The sequence below is a fragment of the Aulonocara sp. 'chitande type north' Nkhata Bay genome, linkage group LG9 (genome assembly GCF_057382095.1).
Source record: "Aulonocara sp. 'chitande type north' Nkhata Bay isolate Kocher_YH1m ecotype deep benthic linkage group LG9, A_spYH_male_GT1.1, whole genome shotgun sequence".
In the NCBI taxonomy this organism is placed as follows: domain Eukaryota; kingdom Metazoa; phylum Chordata; class Actinopteri; order Cichliformes; family Cichlidae; genus Aulonocara; species Aulonocara sp. 'chitande type north' Nkhata Bay.
In genome coordinates this window covers 19,033,976-19,055,403 of record NC_141352.1, presented here as the reverse complement: position 1 = coordinate 19,055,403, position 21,428 = coordinate 19,033,976, and the positions used below count along the sequence as shown (strand labels likewise).

At 42.2% G+C, this 21,428-nt stretch overlaps 1 protein-coding gene across 2 annotated transcripts in view; it reads right to left on the bottom strand.

The window, feature by feature from the left end:
* The window catches only part of ctdspla (CTD (carboxy-terminal domain, RNA polymerase II, polypeptide A) small phosphatase-like a), a 36,682-nt gene extending 17,246 nt beyond the window's left edge, over positions 1 to 19,436 (bottom strand). The window contains exon 1 of one of the 2 annotated variants that reach the window (XM_086306322.1): positions 18,818 to 19,436. In XM_086306322.1, coding sequence (XP_086162448.1) covers positions 18,818 to 18,893 — 76 coding nt within the window. In that variant the 5' untranslated portion in view covers positions 18,894 to 19,436. The remainder of the gene's footprint in view (positions 1 to 18,817) is intronic. The other variant, XM_086306324.1, reaches the window with a different exon arrangement.
* Between the last annotated feature and the right edge of the window lie 1,992 nt (positions 19,437 to 21,428).

The following is a 21,428-nucleotide window of genomic DNA, read 5'->3' as shown; positions in this document are numbered from 1 at the left end:
CTTCAGACAGACGCCTGGAACTATCCTCGGGTTGCTCAGACTGGATCTGACAGGCTGTGGGCAGTTCGTCTTCTTTGTTTTCGTCATCTTTGTAGTCCAAAGCTCGGTGTGGCTCTTCCTCTATTCTGATAGATGTTCCAGAGAAGCAGCACTTCAGTAAACAAACACAACTATATGGTTGGAAAAGAAAGGCGACCTGCTGTGTTACTAAAACCCGCGTGGATACTGAAGGAGATGTTTTGCCCATGCAGACATGATCCACAGTTTAAAGTCTGTCGGCTGACATTCTATATTTCTCTTTGCGGATATAAAAGTAAATACACTCTGGTACAGAGACAGCGCATTACTGTTTGAAGCACAATGGGAATTCATTTGATTATAGGAAAGACCCACTGCACTCGCTGAAAGCATTAACCTCAGTAGATAAAGGTCACCAATCACATATGCATACACAAACAGTCCACATAAAGTCATATACGTAGCTTGGTGGAATTAAACGCATAGTATAAGCTCCATAGTATAAGCTCCATAAGAAACTAAATGCTAACTGTGTCCTTGTGAGCCATAATCCCAAGGAGGAACACTGGTGTCCCAAGAGCCACCAAACTGTTTGTTGATGCTGTGCTATTGATTTAGCAAACACATATTCTAGCATTCCTCTCCATGCTGACTGACAGTATTTGTTTGTCTTTACTTCAATTTATCTATTGCTGTGAAGAGTTGCAAATTGGTTCCTGAATGCATCCAAGCAATGCTGGATGTGCTAAACTTGCAAGCTAAAAACAGCTAAATCCCCCTTTTGGGGCTTAGCAGGCTTTTGCCATCCACAGATTCATTTGCGGAGAGTTTCATCACACGGGGGAAATCACTTGGCCAGATTGACTTTTTGACTTGAACTTCTAGTGCAGAAACACTATAACACCTATAATTACTTAATCAGAAAGCGAAACGCTTGTTAGCCTTTACTTTGTTAATGACTTTATCAATGACTCAGGTGAAAAATGACAGCAGCATCTTGTTCCTAAACCGTGTCACTCTGGATAATTCACAGACAAAGTAATGCCTGAAGTAACAAGGTTAGCGTTTCTGGAAAATGTCATTCTTCACGCACCACAATATAAATTCCATTTGCTTTCGTTATTTTGTGACATAGGGAGAAATCTCCAGGACAGATATGTTTTAAAATTTAACAAACCTATGGCGGTTGCAGAAAACCGTATTAAAAACATAAAAACGTCAACTCTGTGATCATATCTTTTGATATGTCCCATTTGAGACATTCAATCACCTCCCCTCTTTATTAAGTTGGCCCCAAACGCCTTCGTGTAATTCTCCGCTCCTCCATTTTGAGGCCGTCTACATTTTCCCGCCCCGTTCTGGTGCCCCAGTCGGCCTCCTGAAAAAGCAGGTGGGAGTGCACGAGGGAGAGAACGCAGAGGGAGAGAAGGGCGTAGAATGGGTGGAGAGAGAGTTACTGTGGTGAAACAGCCTATACTTGGGTCTGATTCTTACTCCACCTCCTCCTGCACCACCACCCTACACAAACAGAGCTTTCCTTTCTGCCTTGGACACAAACAACATAGCTGAGAGTTGACTGCTGCTGGAGCCTGAGCAAACACACATACTGTACACACACATTCGTGCATGCATGTAGCATATGTTCACATGTTTAGGCAGAGAGCCAAGTACACAGTGATCAACAAATAGCATACTTCACACACTGAGGCACACAGAAACGTTTCTATCAGTGTCCTTGCTGAGGAATGTGGAGTCAGCCCGCCTTGCATAGTAATGCAACTTTCGTCAGCTCTGGGAATAACAGAGAAAGGTTAAAGGGCAGCACTTGCCATTAAAAACAGAGGCGGATAGACTTGAACGAAGGCTCTAGATTTACAGTGGGGCAAAAAAGTATTTAGTCAGCCACCGATTGTGCAAGTTCCCCCACCTAAAATGATGACAGAGGTCAGTAATTTGCACCAGAGGTACACTTCAACTGTGAGAGACAGAATGTGAAAAAAAAAATCCATGAATCCACATGGTAGGATTTGTAAAGAATTTATTCGTAAATCAGGGTGGAAAATAAGTATTTGGTCAATAACAAAAATACAACTCAATACTTTGTAACATAACCTTTCTTGGCAATAACAGCGGTCAAACGTTTACTATAGGTCTTTACCAGGTTTGCACACACAGTAGCTGGTATTTTGGCCCATTCCTCCATGCAGATCTTCTCGAGAGCAGTGATGTTTTGGGGCTGTCGCCGAGCAACACAGACTTTCAACTCCCGCCACAGATTTTCTATGGGGTTGAGGTCTGGAGACTGGCTAGGCCACTCCAGGACTTTCAAATGCTTCTTACGGAGCCACTCCTTTGTTGCCCGGGTGGTGTGTTTTGGATCATTGTCATGTTGGAAGACCCAGCCTCGTTTCATCTTCAAAGTTCTCACTGATGGAAGGAGGTTTTGGCTCAAAATCTCACGATACATGGCCCCATTCATTCTGTCCTTAACACGGATCAGTCGTCCTGTCCCCTTGGCAGAAAAACAGCCCCATAGCATGATGTTTCCACCCCCATGCTTCACAGTAGGTATGGTGTTCTTGGGATGCAACTCAGTATTCTTCTTCCTCCAAACACGACGAGTTGAGTTTATACCAAAAAGTTCTACTTTGGTTTCATCTGACCACATGACATTCTCCCAATCCTCTGCTGTATCATCCATGTGCTCTCTGGCAAACTTCAGACGGACCTGGACATGCACTGGCTTCAGCAGCGGAACACGTCTGGCACTGCGGGATTTGATTCCCTGCCGTTGTAGTGTGTTACTGATGGTGACCTTTGTTACTTTGGTCCCAGCTCTCTGCAGGTCATTCACCAGGTCCCCCCGTGTGGTTCTGGGATCTTTGCTCACCGTTCTCATGATCATTTTGACCCCACGGGATGAGATCTTGCGTGGAGCCCCAGATCGTGGGAGATTATCAGTGGTCTTGTATGTCTTCCATTTTTTGATGATTGCTCCCACAGTTGATTTTTTCACACCAAGCTGCTTGCCTATTGTAGATTCACTCTTCCCAGTCTGGTGCAGGTCTACAATACTTTTCCTGGTGTCCTTCGAAAGCTCTTTGGTCTTGGCCATGGCGGAGTTTGGAGTCTGACTGTTTGAGGCTGTGGACAGGTGTCTTTTATACAGATGATGAGTTCAAACAGGTGCCATTCATACAGGTAACGAGTGGGGGACAGAAAAGCTTCTTACAGAAGACGTTACAGGTCTGTGAGAGCCAGAGATTTTCCTTGTTTGAGGTGACCAAATACTTATTTTCCACCCTAATTTACGAATAAATTCTTTACAAATCCTACCATGTGAATTCATGGATTTTTTTTTCACATTCTGTCTCTCACAGTTGAAGTGTACCTCTGGTGCAAATTACTGACCTCTGTCATCATTTTAAGTGGGGGAACTTGCACAATCGGTGGCTGACTAAATACTTTTTTGCCCCACTGTATAATAATTAGTTAGCACTTCAGCAGTATGTGGCTTAGTTAGCAACAGATACATAATCTAGGGTAAAAGGTGATGCATGAAAGTGTCCTTTTCCAACACAAAGCTCAAAGAACAGAGAGCAATATCAGGCCATGTCTGTAGCCTCTTATAATAATGTGTGCAGGTGCACATTATTTGCCCTGCTGAATACGCTTCAACCGATTCAGCATCCCTGCTTGATCTGAGAACTGCGTAAACGGCTCTTCAATTCAGTGCTTATGTTAAAGCTCCAGCTGAACGTTAGGTAACAGTAGCAGAAAGCACGCTACTCAAACAGAGACGGCCAGGCCCGAGCTCTCTGCCACATGTTCAGGCACAACCACTAACACGGCCGGAAGAGGAGGTGGTGAGGGGGATGCAGGAAATTCTCAGCATTCTTGACAGGAAGAGATAATCACCCTGTGACCCACAGTGTGGAATAATTCCAGGCTCCAAGAGGGATTGTGATCTCTGCCTTACCTTGAGACTTTTGAGTTGGCCTCTTTTGCTGTTCCTTTAAAGGCACAAAAAATGCCACATAAGGTCTTATAGTATTATATTAGGATGTCCATCACTCTTGATCCATCTCCCTCTGGGTGAAACTGCCCAGAGAGGCAGACAATTCAAGGTTTATTTTTGTTTATGATACATGCTTTTGGCCATTATTTTTATTAGTTAACAATTTACTCACAGTGTTAATTGTTATAACAAGGGAGCACTGCTACAACAATGTAGTTTTTGTTGTCTTTTTAGTATCTTCCTCTTCTCATAGTACTTTTTAAAAGGTGACAGAGAAGCCCATTTGTGATAGATCCTCGCAGCTCTCAGCTCATCTTTGGCGATCAAACCCAAGCCAGCAGGTATGTATGATCATTCCAGTGGGTCATGAGTCAACCTCAAGATTTTGTCTCAGTTCATCATGCCAGGTAAACCTCCAGCTGGCGCTGCCCCAAGGACATCTTTAACAGGAGCCACTTAAACTGCCTCTTCTCATTGCCAAAGAGCCAAGTTCTTTTCATTGTGGAATTAAACCTCTCACCCTGATGATGTCACGCCATTACGTTCAATCGTGCTTCCTTTTGCAGACGATGTTCTTTTCTCACCAGCATATAAAGGAACAATGTGCAATTAAGTATGAATGCTTAATTGGCTTGTGGATCAGCACTTTTAAGTCTTAAATCCACGGTTTTGCCATGGAAAAGGATGGCATTCCAAGTAAAGGCAAAGCATATACCTCAGGTGAAGGAAAAATGGGGAGAAAGGATCACAAGATCAGCTGCAAGCCATCAAAAACAGCTACACTGAACAACAGTTTTGGATTGGAAGCTGAGCCCTAAGACAAAGCTTTGCTAGTTAGTTGATCATTTTCATTTTATGTATAATAAACACTTATAGAAACATAAGTATTTATATTTAGCAGCAAAGCAGTTTAGAGTTTTTATATTACTCGCTATTTGAATTTTATTGTCCGTTTTTCCCAAACAGTTTAAAAGCCTCCACACTCTCAGGTCCTTCGGTTATCCTGTTTGACTGAGTAAATGGAGCATTCTAGCCCTTAAATCCAAGTCCTATCTGCAGCTGAAGGCTTACCATCCAAATTTAGGCAAACTACTGGCTGCTAACAAAACAAATTATGTAACTTAGACAACTTGAGTGCAGGACAACCTTCGGCCAATCAAAAGAGCACTTTTATTAGTGAGAAGGATTACATACCATTATAGTGATATTAGTAGTGCCTTTGCGACATGCTTTGACGGCACTCCAGTAACACTTAGCTAAGCAGCCAGGCGGGTAAAGTGTACAGTACCTGGGGGTATGATGGTAAATGTGAGAACAGTGCATGTGAATGTGGTGCTTTAATAATTTAGATGGAAAAGAGGTCGGATTTAAATAGTACACTCAGCTAGTTCACAGACAATCAACAAATAGGAAGACTTCAACGTGTCTTCTGTTCTGTATAACTGAACAAAAGCTTTCAGATGGTGAAATGTGACACAAGTTGACAACAAATATCACATGCTAAAATCCTGCTATTCCTTCAGGAAACAGGGCGTAATTTCACAGATTATCTGCTGCCACCCCTCACTGAGATTTTTGAGAGTGGGGTGTTTTCATTAGAAGCTGTTTAAAGCTCAGATAAAATCCTTATTCACCTGCAGCCAGACTGAAGAACGGGGCTCTCACACAAACACGTACACCAATAGGTAATCCACTGCAGCTTGGGATCTAATTGCTTCAGCAAACAGCTTTCAGAATCATGTGAAGAAGCTGTTTCTGTCCCATGCTACCACTACCAGAACAGAAAGGGGGGATTCCTTGTTGCGCACAGTAAGTGTGGAAGGAATCCCTGCAGCAATGTGCTATATCTACAACTAGGATATGAACGAAGGAGGGAAATACTTACAATTTCCGAAATCACAAGCTATCGTGCTATGTGTGACAAAACCCAAAGATATTAAAATTAATGTTAACATAAAACTACTACTGTTGTCAGTTTGGGCAAATCTGTCCACAATATTAATATTAGCCAAAGATAACCCGAGTCAAATTAAAAAGCAGTTTTTAAATGAATTTATTTTTTTTTTTTAGAAAAAGTTATTCAAACCTACATGGCCCTGTTTGAAAAATTAATTGCCCCCTATACCTAATTTTTCATGCCATTCTTGGCAGCAAGAACTGCAATCAAGAATTTGCCATGATTGGTAACGAGTGGTTCGCATCGCTATGGAGGAATTTTGAACCACCTTTCTTTGCATAATTGTTTTAATTCAGCCACATTGGAGGGTTTTCTAGCATTTTTCTGTTTTTTGAGACATTCTGAGGTGGACTTGCTGATGTGTTTCTAATCATCGTCCTGCTGCGTAGCGAAAGTGCACTTGAGGATCAGGACATGTTCATTTACAACAAGTCATCCAGGTCCCAAAGCAGCATAACAGCCCCAGATCATCACACTACCACCACCATGTTTGATTGTTTGTTTGATGATCTTTTTATGAAATGTTGTGTTAGTTTTACGCCAGATGCCAGGATATCATAGCTGCTCAAGTGGGTTTTAAATCTGTGCTACACTAGTTAGTTCTTTAAAGGGAACTCTGTTCATTTTCACCCTTGGTGCGGTTCGTTGGTGCAGATGTGAATACTGTAATCACACTCAGATGCAGCCCAAAATAAATGCACCAAGAGGGATGTGGTTTTGGTCCAGTTCCAAACAGACTCCATGGCGTGATCCAATCTCAATCTGACCCAACTACCAGGTGTACACTTCAAGTTTGAGCTAAAAGTCTTCCTGTAGCGGGACATGCTTCTCATTCTTGGATGTGGCTGGGTTTACAAACCGTAGCAACGAGACATAGAATGAATCAAGACCTCAGTTGGACAGATCCTTTATCTACAAGTCCAGAAGACAGCACCTTCTTATTTCTATATGTTGTTCCCACTTCAGACACATCAGACCAATAATTGGACTGAATGTGCATTGTATGACTACAAACCATGTGAAAACAGCCTTAAGCCTTGATTTTTTTGTATCCGCAAAACTGCTTTGGGCCCCTCAGAGTTGGAGTCTGAGTAACAAATTTCAGCATCGGATATTAAGCGTGAGGGTCCATGCGGAAATCAAACTATGGATGCATCCCAGGTGGTGGACTTCAAATATGTAAAACAGAAATGACTACTCAGCTGTCGGATCTCCAGCTGTCTATGTCCATATCTGCAACGGAATGTAAATAAAACTTTGTCTTCTAGTTTCAAACCACTTGTTGAAAATGATATCTATCACACTCTGAAAGGACACACGCAAGAAGGAAGACAGCAGCAATGTGGTGACCATAGGACACCAATAAAATTCAGCAACTCGTAGCGATGACAGGTGAAATAACCTGAGTGACGCTTATCTGATCTGATCTCAGCCACTGGTAGCAAAGACTGAAATGAAACATTAAACAGTTGGAAGAGGAGTGAATAATTTTATACACTGAAGAAAGCAACAAAAAAATTCTGTAAGAATACAGTTTAATGAACCCTTTTAAAAACAAAGGATTTTTTCCCTCCACATCGAAAGGAGCCAGCTGAGGTGGTTCGGGCATCTGACAAGGATGCCTCCTGGGTGAGGTGCTCGGGACATGTCCCACCAGGAGGAGGCCCGGAGCAGATCCAGGACACGCTGGAGAGATTATATCTCTCGGCTGGCCTGGGAACACCTTGGTGTTCCCCCGGACAAGCTGGAGGAGGTGGCCGAGGAAAGGGAGGTCTGGGCTTCTCTGCTTAGGCTGCTGCCCCTGCGACCCGGCCCCGGATAAGCAGAAGAAGATGGCTGGATGGATGGATTATTTCCTTTTTTCCCCTTTCAACTATGCATGTAATTTTACTGTTTACCAATGATAGAAATGCCCATACACTTCAATAAAAATCCATTAAATACTGGCAGAAAATTAACAGGACAATTAACAGACACCAGTGGTGGTGCAAGCATTTCCCCTATTCCTGGACATTTACAGTGTAACCTCAAGATTTATTAAAACAGAGACTAGCAGCACCAAATGCTCCCTCACGAGAAGCTATAACTAGATTTTTCTTCTTCTTTTTTTTTTAGCAAATCAATTCAGTATTCTGCAGATAATTGTATTCAAAGACACTTTTTAAAACTACTATGTTATACACCAAGAGTCAGTTCAGCTATTAGTGTCGTGGATGCTAACACACATGGACTAAAGCATCCAAATCAATGAGCAAAAACTAGTTAAAGGATGCTAAAAAAAAACAACCTGGAAAACACAGAATTATAAACAACCTCCGCTGCTGCTCATTAAAAACAGACACAGGAGAAAAATCCCACTGAGAAAGGAGACAATTACAACAGATTGGCTTCCATAACAATATTAACACCAAAGAGCATCTGCTTGTACTCGAACATGTGTTTGGTTACATGCCTGCGCGCAGAATCGAACACACTCAGCTGATCCAAACAGCTGAGTGGCGTTAGATAGCACTGGATGAACTGAGACTGACAGTTGTGTCTGTCAGTCTGTGTGCGTTCACTGTGCCGAGGTCCTGGGTGGGTTATGTGTTAGGCCATCGGGGCAATAATAGCACAGTATGATAAAATAAACTCCCATTAAGCTTCCTTACTTCCCCACATAGACAGCTGAGGCTGAGGTGAAAATTACAGGCTGTGGAGGTACATTCAGTTCCAGCAGATGCCTTTAGTCACTCTCACTGACCCTCAGCTGCCCTTCTGGCTTTATTTCGCCTACTTATAGAGAGGATTTACATGTACATGTACATCCTACATAATCTTATATAACTAAAATTACTCAGTAACTCAGTTATTTGATTGAGCCAAGATGTGGTTTGCAGGGACCTAATCGCATAAGTCATTTGGTTGGCACACACTGCATGCAAGGTACGAATCCCCGCCGCTGCTGTGTGAACTCTGACACACAGCCGTGGGTGGGTCGGCCCCTGCTTTCCTCTCTTAGTTGCACAGCGGCATAGGCGCTGTGGTGGCGGTGCCAGCCCGCTTACAGCCCCTCAGGGATGAGGGCTGATGCCGCTTTTTGAGCGCTCAGTGAAATGAAGGAGATGACAAGAGCGGGGGAATTAGCCCACTGAGGGCCCAGGAAGGAATAACGAGAGAGATCTGACTATTCTGGTGGAGTTACGCAACCGACAGCAACACAGCCCACGTTGTTTGGGGCTGCTGCGGTAGTTCATTATTAATATATCCTTGTACATTCTCATCTACTACTGTGCGCTGAAAGCCAGAGGCTCAGTGACTGATGGGAACTCCTCCTTGCCCATCTACTTCTTTACGACAGTAAAGAAATTAATGTGAGATGTAATTAGGGACGTCTTTAGGCTCCACTTTAATACAGACAGGCTTAACTATTCAGTGACCCAAGAGTAGGAGGATCTTTTAGAGAATTAGGGCTCTTAAATGAAAGAAATTAAAAACTGGTTAAAATCAAAGCTGACTATTAAGTCTCTAATATGAGTCAAACTCCATCACACTTGATCTCCCAGAATGCAATCAACAGCCCCTTTTAGCATGGTAAATAACCGTGTCTTTCAAACTCCACATCCTCCTAAAGACATCTCTGATATCAGACTTTAAAGGGCCCCGCGGAGATAACAAAGACATTATACGACAGTGCTTCCTGTGATGAGTAATGAAGTTTTTCAGTATTCAGTGTTATTCTCAAGTACAAAGTCATCGATGAAACAAGTAGGCACTGAAAAAAAGAGATTTTTTTAAGTATTGCTCATTAAAATACTGCTTGTTATGAATGAATGGGAAACAAGTAGGTCATATACTTGTGTGCATGTGTTGGTGTGAGCATGTAGTAGACCTGGTTGTGTTTCGCTGTTACACTTTCTCGTGCGTCTGCTCTCTGAGGGGCATTCATCTCCACATTTCCACACAGAGAATGTCCTACTTAGAGTCCCCGGAGACTTACAGTTAAACAGTATTCACCTTTTACCTCTGGAGGATGACGGGGGTGGGGATGGGGGGAATTGCCTCTCTGTGTCTCCCGCGGGCATGTGCGTTTGCTTATTATCGGATCATCTGTTTAAAAATGTATGAACCTTTTATGCTCTTCTGTCAAATATCTCACAAACTGGGGCGCAGCATAATTCAGGGAGGGCGACAGAAAATCATTGTGGACAAAACATGATCTGCTGCTCAGATAGCCAATTACTGATGATAAATGCCAGCGAGAAGAGGGCAAAATATGCATAGAGGCCGTCCCCTTGTCAAGGGCCGGCCTGCAACCCAGATGCTTTCTCCTGCTCTCTCCCTCCTTGACACAAACACCTCTAGCTCTCTCGCTTTCTTGGTCTTTCTTGACCCCGAACTTTCTCTGAGTGTATTGATCTTTTTCGACAGCGTCCGTTTGGATGGATGGATGCTCAATTAAACGTTAGCTTGTTGCATGTCCGACTCCAGAACTCAACGGTTCCATCGTTTTAGGAGCGTCCCTGAGAGCAGAAAGCGTGCAGGCTGCTGTGGCCGCACGGCAAACGGTCCTTTTGCTCCAAAGGGACTGTGGCTTTTGGAGCATTGAATTGCTCTTCACAGTCACTGCATGCCTTATGTGTCAAGATATACAGGAAAGGCTGGTGATGTAACCCCACAACAATACTTTGCATTCAAACCAAAGTATGGCAGGCACGTACCAGAAGAACCAGAGTGTCAGTCATTTATCTTCTGTAGTTAATTAGAAGGAGTTTCAGTCTGAAGTTTGACGGGTCGAATGTCCCTGACAGCTGCAGTCAATTAAATCAATAGTTGAAAACAGACCCAACACTATGCTGTTATCCGCTGAAGTTTGGTATGCTCGATGTTTTTCTTGAACTGCAGCGCATGCTTTCTCATGAAAATCAATATAACCCAGATCAAGATGGACGTCTGCTGGTTAGTGTATTGTTTTATAGCGAATTTCACTGAAATCCTACTGTAACAGTGGTTTTAAAGGCCATGCCGGACATTTTGAAACAGCATTTGCTCCAAAACAAGCAACCACAGCATACGAGCTGCACTTGAGGCCACATTCGAACATAAAACTTCCCCACAGTGCTGTCAAACACGCAGTCCAAAGCACACAGACATAAAAAGAGGCCCAGAAAAACCCAAAGCTGGTTTGTGCTGAAGAACCAACAAACGGGACAACAAACTGCACGTCTAGTTTTTCATGTACACGTTCTGACACGCGTTCCTCGAGGCCAGCCGAGAGAAAACATGAATAATTTTGATATATGCTTAAATTCAAACAGTCTTTGCTGCTTGTAGAACATCCCAGAGTGCTTTTTCCAAAAGGAGTAAACTTTAAAAAAAATGCATGCTCACTCACCACAGGCAACTTTTAAAGTGAAATAATTACTGCACTTACATGACTGTCAGTCTAATTCAAATCCACCGGCCGACCATCATACTCGAAACACAGGAATGAAACTCTTGGTAAAGAAAAACAGGAACATAAACTCATGTCTTTCAGGTCTTCTAGTACTTGATTAAGCAAGAACATGATACGAAACATGCCGCAAAAATGTACTTAAATAGAACAGTGGTGGTGCATGCATTTCCCCTATTCCTGGACACAAATGGTGTCTTTTTAAGTACTTCACTTTACCATTTTAAACTTTAGCTTTACACTTCAATTTATTCAGAATGAATCAAAAATAGTTACAAGTACAAAATGTAATTGGTCAAAATTAAAACATGATAGAAAAATGTAGAACAGCTTGGGACACATTTGATGCTAGCAAGCATTTATAGCAGCAGAGGGTTTTAGGAAGCATGCTGCTTATTTCTCTGTCTTTAATAGATTTTAGAGAACAGTAATTCCCTTCTACTTGCAATATCGAGAGAACAGTGATAACTGACCTTAGGTTTAAGCAAAATTGTCTCTTTGATCTCTCTCTCCTCAGGTCAGGTCTGTGAGAAAGTTTCTATGGATCCTGTAGGGTTTTAGTGGCATACCGTATATCAGTTTAAACAAGAAATATCCTAAAACTATTTTAAACTAGACGCTAGTCGGGGACTTCAGAGCAGGAATATGTTCTGTTACAGCTGCTTCAGAGTGAAAGTTTAAGTCATCACAGTCATCCAGGGTGGGAGTGAGGAGTCCACCCACACTATTTTCCCCTGTGGCCTCTCTGAGGATGGATTGCAGTGCTATTGCATCTTTCGTTGTGTCTCCTAATCCATAGATCTACTGGCTACCTAATCATTAAGGGCCACTTTGCTGATTTCTCACTCAAATCTTTATTGCAAGCAGAAGAAAATCCAACATAAATCTTTCTAATGCATTCTGTGTCATACGAGATAAGCCTAATTGGTGCTGGTAAAACTCTCCCAGCCATTATAGCACTTTTTTATGAATATTGGCTACTTTATAATATGCTGTCAGGATCAAAGTCTACCAACTGAGGAAATGTAGTGAAAATATTATTTGGGTTCCTTCCCAGTTTGCTTTAGCATATGCAAGTAGTGATTCTGAAAAATCTGAAGGTGTTCCTTTATACACAAGGGCACCGTAATTGATTTTGCAAGCTTGTCTTTGCTGACACAACCACAAAAGCATGTGTGCCGCCCCTCAGGGAATCAAATCGGAGAAGTCAGGTGAATGTGTAAACCATTAAACTATGGAACAAGTGCAAGTAGTCATTTTGAAGACGCTATTTGTGTAATATTAAAGATACACTTGCCATAATAAAATGTCAATTGATTTGAGCACCTTGGTATAGAAAGTTGTATATTTTTAAGGAGGAGCACAGTTTCTGGCATTTGAGTGGAATTTGTCAAGATGAAAATCAAGTAAGCATGGAAGTGAAAAACACTGCAGTTCTGTAAATGGTCACTAGAGGCCGCCTGCCAAAATGACTCCAAAAGGAAAAAATGTGATTAAAACTTCATCCAAATCATGCTACGGTGAATTTTTCCCTTAATGAAAACTATATTGGAGTGAATTTTAATGTGGTAGCATCATAAACCGAGGGATGGGACTGCCTGCACAGCAAGTGAATTAGCGCTGCACAATTTTTTCCTTCTGATTATTAAGGCTAATAAACACCACTACTCAACACATATACTCAAGAGTTGCATTTTTTGGGTAAAATTCATCCTAAAAAAACTAATTTTGAATTTTGAAACTAAATCGAAATGAAGTCACTACGAAGCAATGAGGAGCCGGTGCTGATGTTTCTAAACAAGAAAAAGGAAGAAACGGAGATTCTGGATTCATCCAATTCAAAAGAAGGCAGCAGGGAGAATTTCATGGCTTAATCCAGGAGTTGCAGCTGTATCACGGCCACTTTAGTACATATTTCAGGATGTCAGTGAGGCAGTTTGGGCTGTCAGATGACCACATATGAGGAGGCAGAATAATAATTTCAGAGAGCTGAGTGACTCGAAGCGGCGTCTAGCTATGTGTGTGAGGTAAAATGGGATTATTGAGCTACAGTGCACAATGCAGCAATCTGATTGGGTAGATCTGTTTGTTCACATCTGAAAAATTGGATAAATCAAGCTTGGTTTGGTTTGGCTCACAGCACATTCCTGCCCCTCCCTGAGCCTGGTTGTGTCAGAGGTTTCTTCCTGTTAAAAGGGAGTTCTTCCTTCCCACTTTTGCCAAGAACTGGCTCAACGCGATGGTCTGATTGTAGATTTCAGATTGTTTTCTCTTTATATTGTAGGTCTTCATCCTATAATATGAAGAGCCTTGAAGTGATGGTAGTTGTGATTTGGTGCTATTTAAAAAGAAATGAATTAATCTGAACAGTATAACCAGCTGCTGGTTGTGGTTTCATATATACAGAACAGTTATAATATAAGGTTGTGAGCTGCTTCACATCTTCTTAACTCTAAACTCTACATTACACAGAAAGGCCACACGACAATTAATTTGCTGCTTACAACTTTAAAAACATGCTCCACCACTTGCTGTAGCAGGACTAAAATGATATAAATTATTACAGTCCCCCTCCACCCGCCCCACTTCCGCTTTGGGCATGCTCATTTTAACACAGAGACATGGGCTGATCCCACACAAACAGTTAATAAGCTTTTCAGTCAAGGAGCTTATGGCTAGGCTAAAACATTCAATTCTTCCCAATGAGCTGTCCAGTATGCTATTGGTATTAATGAAGATGTGTTGGGAAACATCTAACACTCCAACACTTCCCTGGAGGTGCAGATAATCAGCTTTTCTGAGCAGCACTGGCTGAAATAGATTCATAAATCTGTAATAAGGACCTGCACTTTACAGCTCTGACTCCAGCTCTTCTCTCTATCTTCCTCTCCATCAAAATGCCGCTCTGAATATCGACTTCGCTGTACGCACACAGAAGTCCAATGTGATTCTCAAGAGAGGTGGAAGGCTATGCTCTGGTAAAAGATTGTCTGTCGAACACTTGAGCCCGGTCTGGATAGAAAATTGCTGTAAACAGCAGAGTGGCAGGTTGTGCGAGGGACTCTGAGCCAGCCAGAACTCACAGTAGCTCCTCTCGCTAGCCGAATGCTGCACACACCCTGCAGGTGTGGTCCACACATCATAAACACTTTATTAATGTACAGCAGCGTGTTCCAGGAATAACCTCAAAAACCAAGAGTGGATGAAACCACGGGCGTTTCTCCAGATTCATACATAATTGCAGCTTCAGTATTTTTTGTCCTTTTTCTCTGGCAACGAAAATAATCTCTGACCAAGAAGACTCGGAGGAAATCATACTTGGAGATGCCATCGGTTTGCAGAAATCCCAGTGACCGCTCTTCGTCTCTATGCATCTTCTCACATTATACATCTCCACTTGCATGTAAACAGACTGAGTACTTTAATGACTGAGTTTATTTTTTAATTATCGAAGGTTAATGGAGTCTGTGAAGGACAGTCTAGCATCTAGGATGGCGTAAGTGTGACAGGTTGGCCAATACTATTCCCTATTATTTGCCTATCGCGAGATATGTTAATATCATCCTATAATCCCAGCAAGCATTTCTTTTCTCCACATAACGTCAGGATGAAAAAGTAGTTCCAAAACGAAAGATGAACTAAAGCCGTAGACGTTATTACAATGTCAGATCGAGTCACGTCTTCAATGTTACGTCACCTAGAAATCCTTGTTGTCTTTATTGATTAGAATAAAATGAACAATCATACAAAAAAAGTTTAAGGGTGGCTTCAACTCAGCTTCATCTAAAGCTTTTGAGTTCATTACTTATGCTACTGAGCTAACTGGTTTCATATGTGAATGTTAGCATTCCTGAGTTTATGAGGCTGGTATGTTGGACAGAAAGGGGATGATTATAAGAGTCTGACATGTAGAGTTCACTATACAACAAATGAAATTGAATTTAGGTGCAGAAAACCATAAATAGACTCTGGTAATACTGGTCTGCGTACGCTGGGAAGATGTTAGGTGGACGTATGCAACTGTGTACTAAACTTGTTAGCTGTTCAAAAAGACAAACACATTATATTCCATCTTAGAAATTATATTTGTATTTTTCACTTTTGTAAGAACTAAGCACTATTCTATGTGGAAACAACGTAACGTCTGTCCAGCTAAAGTTCAGGTTTTGGTGTCCTACTGCGACCAGTTTTGACCAAGGCAATGATGTCAGGGTTTGCTGGGCTATGCTTCCTGCAGTACTTGGATATAAAAACGAACATAATGGTTAAATAACGATGATAGGGTGGAAATGGTGAACAGTTCTTTGTCCAGGAGAGCTCTTTTGATATCATTGTTTGCAATACTCTCAGGACCTGTCTGATTAGTTAAATTGCTGATTAATGTGTAAATATTAAATAAAAAAATTGCCGGGAAGTTATCGCAAATACCCCAGTCTTTGAAAATGATAAAAGTATTTTCATTAACTCTAAGATTTTTTGTTCTCCTGACTAAATCACAGCTGGCATTGGCCTGAAGTATTGTCCAGGCTCTAATCTTGCTGCTGGACCAGAGAATGGGCAGAATGACATTACGTCTGTTCAGGAGAATGCAAATAGCTCGCCCTCAGAAAGGGATAAAAGCGTTATTTGTATTTGTTGGTTTTCCAAGAAGGTTTTCTTAGTTAGAGTTGTTCCAGTGACTCCAGGCTGAATTCAACAAATGCATTCATCAGTGTGTAAAAGAAGCAGCTTCATAGTGACAGTCAGTAAGACACAATTTAAAGCCAATTCGGTAAGATTTTCAAGCAAAACAGACTCTTGCTTTGCCATTAATGCGAGCGCAAGATTGTAATTTCCCTGAAGTATCTGTCATCACTCACTCTGCGGGAGTGCAGAGCTAAACTCAGATGTGACCTAATCTGATTAAGGTAAACGGCTCGTCCACTGATACCTACCTCGCTGTGAAGTTATCGGAGCAAAGCCTGAGTGATTTTGCTTAGCGAGACTGAGCCTGGCAGGCCTTGTGGCTCCCCTCCTCGGCTGCAAGTCCAGCCATTGCATTTCATTGCATCAGAAAAATAAATAAATAAAAATGATAATGGCTGCCAAATGAAAAGTGTAATTTGAGTTTGGAAAGATGACTCTGGTTGCTTCGAAACATCTAGACTTGAATCAGAACATTTTGCTTCTTTATCAGATTAGAAAAAAGAAAAACGTGATGCAAAACAGCCCGAACGTGCTCCAAGCAATGTTTATTTTCCAAATGTATGATATGCATGACTTCATCCACCATCCCCATTATGATTAAATCCTTCATCTCATTCAACATCCTCCATTATGCATAGAGCTCTAATCAGCACCTGACCAAATGTTTTTAAAAAATGGCGCTAATGAGTTACTACGTCTTTACTTGGAATGAAACCGATAGGACTCTGAAAATAGCCTGCCTGTGCTCTGAAATATTCAGTGTGTGTGCGTGCGTGTGTGAGTGTAATGATTTGTGGCTTCAGTGGAGCCCAAGCAAGCCGCAGAGTAACTTTCCTGGACAACAAGTGCTGTTTGCTGTCTGCTTTGACAGGGACTGAAGTGAAGGGCCGGGGGCACTGTTCAAGAAGCTCCCTGCTGATACTTTTTTATGTACGACAGCAGCCATTTGAGGAGCCACAGTGCACGTTTGTGTGTGTAAGTGTGTGTGGGTGTGTGTTAGGCCTTCTTTGGTTAGTGACTGACCCTGGATTTTATCCTGCCAGATTAACTGTCAGATTCCACATGTCATCTGGGTTTTACTGTTCAAGAAGAGCAGGGGAGGAAAGTGTGGGAAACAAGTGCAAAAAAGCGCTCTGAAGGAAAGAAGCAATATTTTAATTTTTTTTCCCAACTAATTTCCTGGATGATCTTACTCCTTCTCACTGGGTGATGAATGTGTACGTTTAGTGGTAGTTTTGATGGATTTGTTTTTGGTGGGTTTTAATTATGAAGCTACAGTAAGCTGCTGGGGAGGGGGGTAAACATTGGGAAATAAATCACAATTGATGGAGTCAATTTCACATTAAAGCAAAGCCCATTTTAACAGTGCAGGCTGGGAAAGCAGTGACTCAGAGTGGCTCGTGTATGTCAGTGTTGCTCAGTGGTAGGTGATGCGGGAAGGTGACCTTTTCTCCAACAGAGCACTGGGTGTAGCAGGAAGCTGTGGTCCCTCTGGCCTCCAGGCACCCTGCGGCTCACTTGGATGGGTGCTGGTGGCTGGCGGGGGAAATGTCAGAGCCCTGAGCTCCGCGGACGCTCGTGTACCTCCCCAGTGTGTGCACACAGATTCCACACAGAGTCTCGTTACACAACAAGATGTCAGCTCAAATGAAAATGGAAATATGCATCAGTTTAAAGAGACTGGCAAAAACCTCTTTCAAAGTTAATGAAAACTCCTGACTGATGAGGGGGATTTGACAGTCATGTCGTCGCCACATGGTGAAGCGCAGTCTTTCGTAAAAAAAAAAACAACAACAACAAAAAAGAAAATGTGTTTTCGCACAGCCTGCATAATCTGCAGAGCAGCTGTTGAGCTGTTGTTTTCAGCCACTTTTTGTTTTTTAACTCAGCAGCAAGGGGACATTTCCCAGCAGCGTGAATAGCCAAGACACTTTCAGTTACATGAGGATACTTGTTTTATGGAGGATGTACAGAAGAGAGATAATAATGCAAACTTCTGTTTGTTGTTGTTGCTTCAGTGCTATTTTATTGCTCAGATGGATAAATGTGTGCAAACCTATCACTAGTGACTTTGATGTTGATAGGCGCATAAAGACACCGTCTTCTGACCTTGCACAGACAATCACATGTTTAAATTCATGTGCATGCAGTTTGCAAATACCACAACCTCCTCTGATCACTTGTTATTGGTGGTGTGCTGTTTTCAATGCATTTTACAGTGTCTGTGGCAGATACAGGGATGTTGAGAGTGCAGAGGGGGGGAGAAGTAGTAGAGTACCCGCCCCCAGTAGTAAACCCTGCTCACTCAGACCTAAAGAAATGGCACATGTGTTAAGTAATAAAATGCTGGTGGGATATTTCTGGCTAAAATAAATAAAGCTATGAGTGACATAAAGTTAGAGCGGACTCCCAGCATCAGACTGTATATTTGCAGGCTGAGCTGGGGGCTCTGGCTCTTAATGTTTCCCTGCTTTAGGCTGAACAATGGAGGTTTTCCGTCGATACTCTTGTCTTGCTGTTGCACTCCGGAGCTCAGTATCCTCTCTGCACCGAGGGCTGCAGATCTGGCAGATGGGCACTGAGTCAATCTAAACAAGCAGCGGGCTCTCCGGAATACATGGAAACCGAAAATTCACGCTTTTTTAAAAATTATTATTTTTGTGTGAAAAAAAAGAGTCATGTGTGACATTTCTGTGCGCCTTACCTTTATCTTGACTTGAAGAAATGCTCTCCTCCTCTTTCGGATTTGCAACCTGTGTTATTATGGACGTGTTGTCCATGGAAACGAGATGTTACGCACCTTCGGCTACACCGTTTTATTCCTTGGCAAACATTACCAGGCGCACTACAGTCCCCCTGGCTGTGCGCAGGCTTTGGAGCGTCCGCTGTTTGCAACGTTAAAATCCCATTTTTGCACTTCCCATACCCCGGTGCTTACGAGCGAGACAAAATATCAGCGAGAAGAAGAAGAAACAGGAAGAAACGGTCACGACGGCTGGTCCAAAATGTGAGGTGACAGTCCGATGTGCAGGAGACAAACAAAGCGTCAGTCCCGCATCGAAGCCGTTCGTGTCCGATGTGGCTGTTGCAGGCAGCATAGCCCCCGCCTTCTGCTGCCGCTACTGTACGCTCCAGCTTCTATCCACACACTACAATATCAACTGCGTGATACGGTTACAGTGTTTACCCAGAGATGGCGACCGTCGTCCTACCGGCCCTGCAGGCTGACTACAACAGCAACACGCCTGCAACATTTCTATTATCCTCGTCAGTCCATGCTGAAAAACCCTCTCAGTCCGTCCACCACCCACCGATTGTTGCTATCTTGTCATATCCCTGCAGCTCAGGGAGGGGAAAGGAAAACTTCAGACTGCATGCAGACTCGGGACACGTTTTACGACCTGCTTTGTAATTTTTTATCTTATTTATTTTTCATTACGTTTGCTATATATATATATATATATATATATATATATATATATATATATACCCTTTACACTAATTTAAATAAATCATCTCACAGTTCAAGGAAATTAATTTAAGTGGAGTAATACTAAATAGCCCATACTAATTAAGTAAAACTTAAAATCTCACACTGTAAAAATGTGACTGTGTATAATTTACCTTAAGTTGTTTAAGAAAAATTAACAACAACAAAAAAACGCATTAATCCCCGAAATTTAAAGAAAGGAGGGGCGGGGTGATGATATGGCTGTAAACATTTCCAGAAAAAAAGGGGGAAAAAAGCTCTCTTTTTTTTATAGCTTTGGCAACTCAAAGCCTGCCTAAAAAAAGATAAATATTAGCCCGTTTGTTTTTTTAAAAACAATTTCTCATTACAAATAAACCTTTTACACAAAAATCGCCTTTTGCGAAGTGCTACAATCTTGAGCTACAGCATTAGATATGTTCAGATCGCAGTATGATGATCCCAAACCTACACCCGAGGTCATCTGGAATCCTGCAACAGATGGTGTGGCCCCTGCAGAGCCATGATCTCCACATCATGCAGTCAGTCTGGGATTACATGAAAAGACAAAAGAAACCCAGACAGCTTAAATCCACAGAAGAAATATGTCAAGTACTGCTGTATGTTTGAAACAACCTTCCTGAAAGATAGTTTAAAAAATTAACTCATATATACTTCAAAAACATTCACTTTCCACTTTTTATGTTCAAGCCTTTTCAAAAAAGCATTGCATATAACACAGAGTAGAGCAAACGCTGAGATATCGCCATAGTTTGTCCCTAAATGGGGTTAAACTCCAAGTATCCCATAATAGCTTGACTCTGACATGCCCTGTCCCTTAAATGTATTTGTTTTTAAATGCATTCTCCAATCCCAAGAAGAGATGACCCTGATGGCTGAATGCTCGTTGTTGTTTTGAAACCAAGAGATCAGCCTATAAATTACACGTAAAATCAATGAATTGCTTCTTGTTTACATCATGTAGCTCACAACCATCCCGCATACACCTGCGCGTGCACTGCAGATTCTCCACATGCTGTTTCAGCCTCAGTGGACCATAGAATGACAACAGGGGAGATAAAGTGGTTTTCTGGTCCGTTGCCAACGATGACGTCTCTTAGTGTTCGTCCCTCTTCACCTTAGCTGTCACTTTAATGGAGCCGAAGCCCACAAAGCCCTAAATGACCCCACCTGAGACATGTGTATGATTGCGCGCGGACAGCAGGAGAACCGATGCTTCTGATAATTAGTATGTAATCTCCCCGCTGAAACGATGCTTTCACTGCAGGTCAGCGCCTCGGCTGTGATGTTTACAATAATGTATGTGTAACAGCAACACAACCACTTTGCACAATTGTCTGTCCCCACCTGGCAGTCTGTCTCAGGTTTCTGCATCTGTCAAGACTGCATGGCTTCTTGAAATCTGAGGGGATGGAGCATGTCTGTAACCATGCTGGGGCACTTTGCATAGATAACTCATCAAAGGCAAATACAAATGTTGCAGTAAATATATCTGTGTAAGAACCTGTTAGAAACAGGCTATCATAATCATAACCACACTGGATGGATTACAAGTTCATCATGCTAACAGACTGTAATACAAGGGTGCCAAACATAAGGCCCAGGGGCCAGAACCAGCTCAGCACAGACTGTCCCACTGGATAGCTTCTTTTATTTACTACAGCAGCATTTCTTTATCATGTAGGAAAACTACATGTGAGGCACTGTTTACAATAACAGAGAGGGGAATTTCACTGGTTTGGCCCACTTGAGATCAAAGTGGGCTGTATGTGGCCCACAAAGAAGAATGAAGAAAACCAAACCAATGTCTTCATTAAAAATGGTA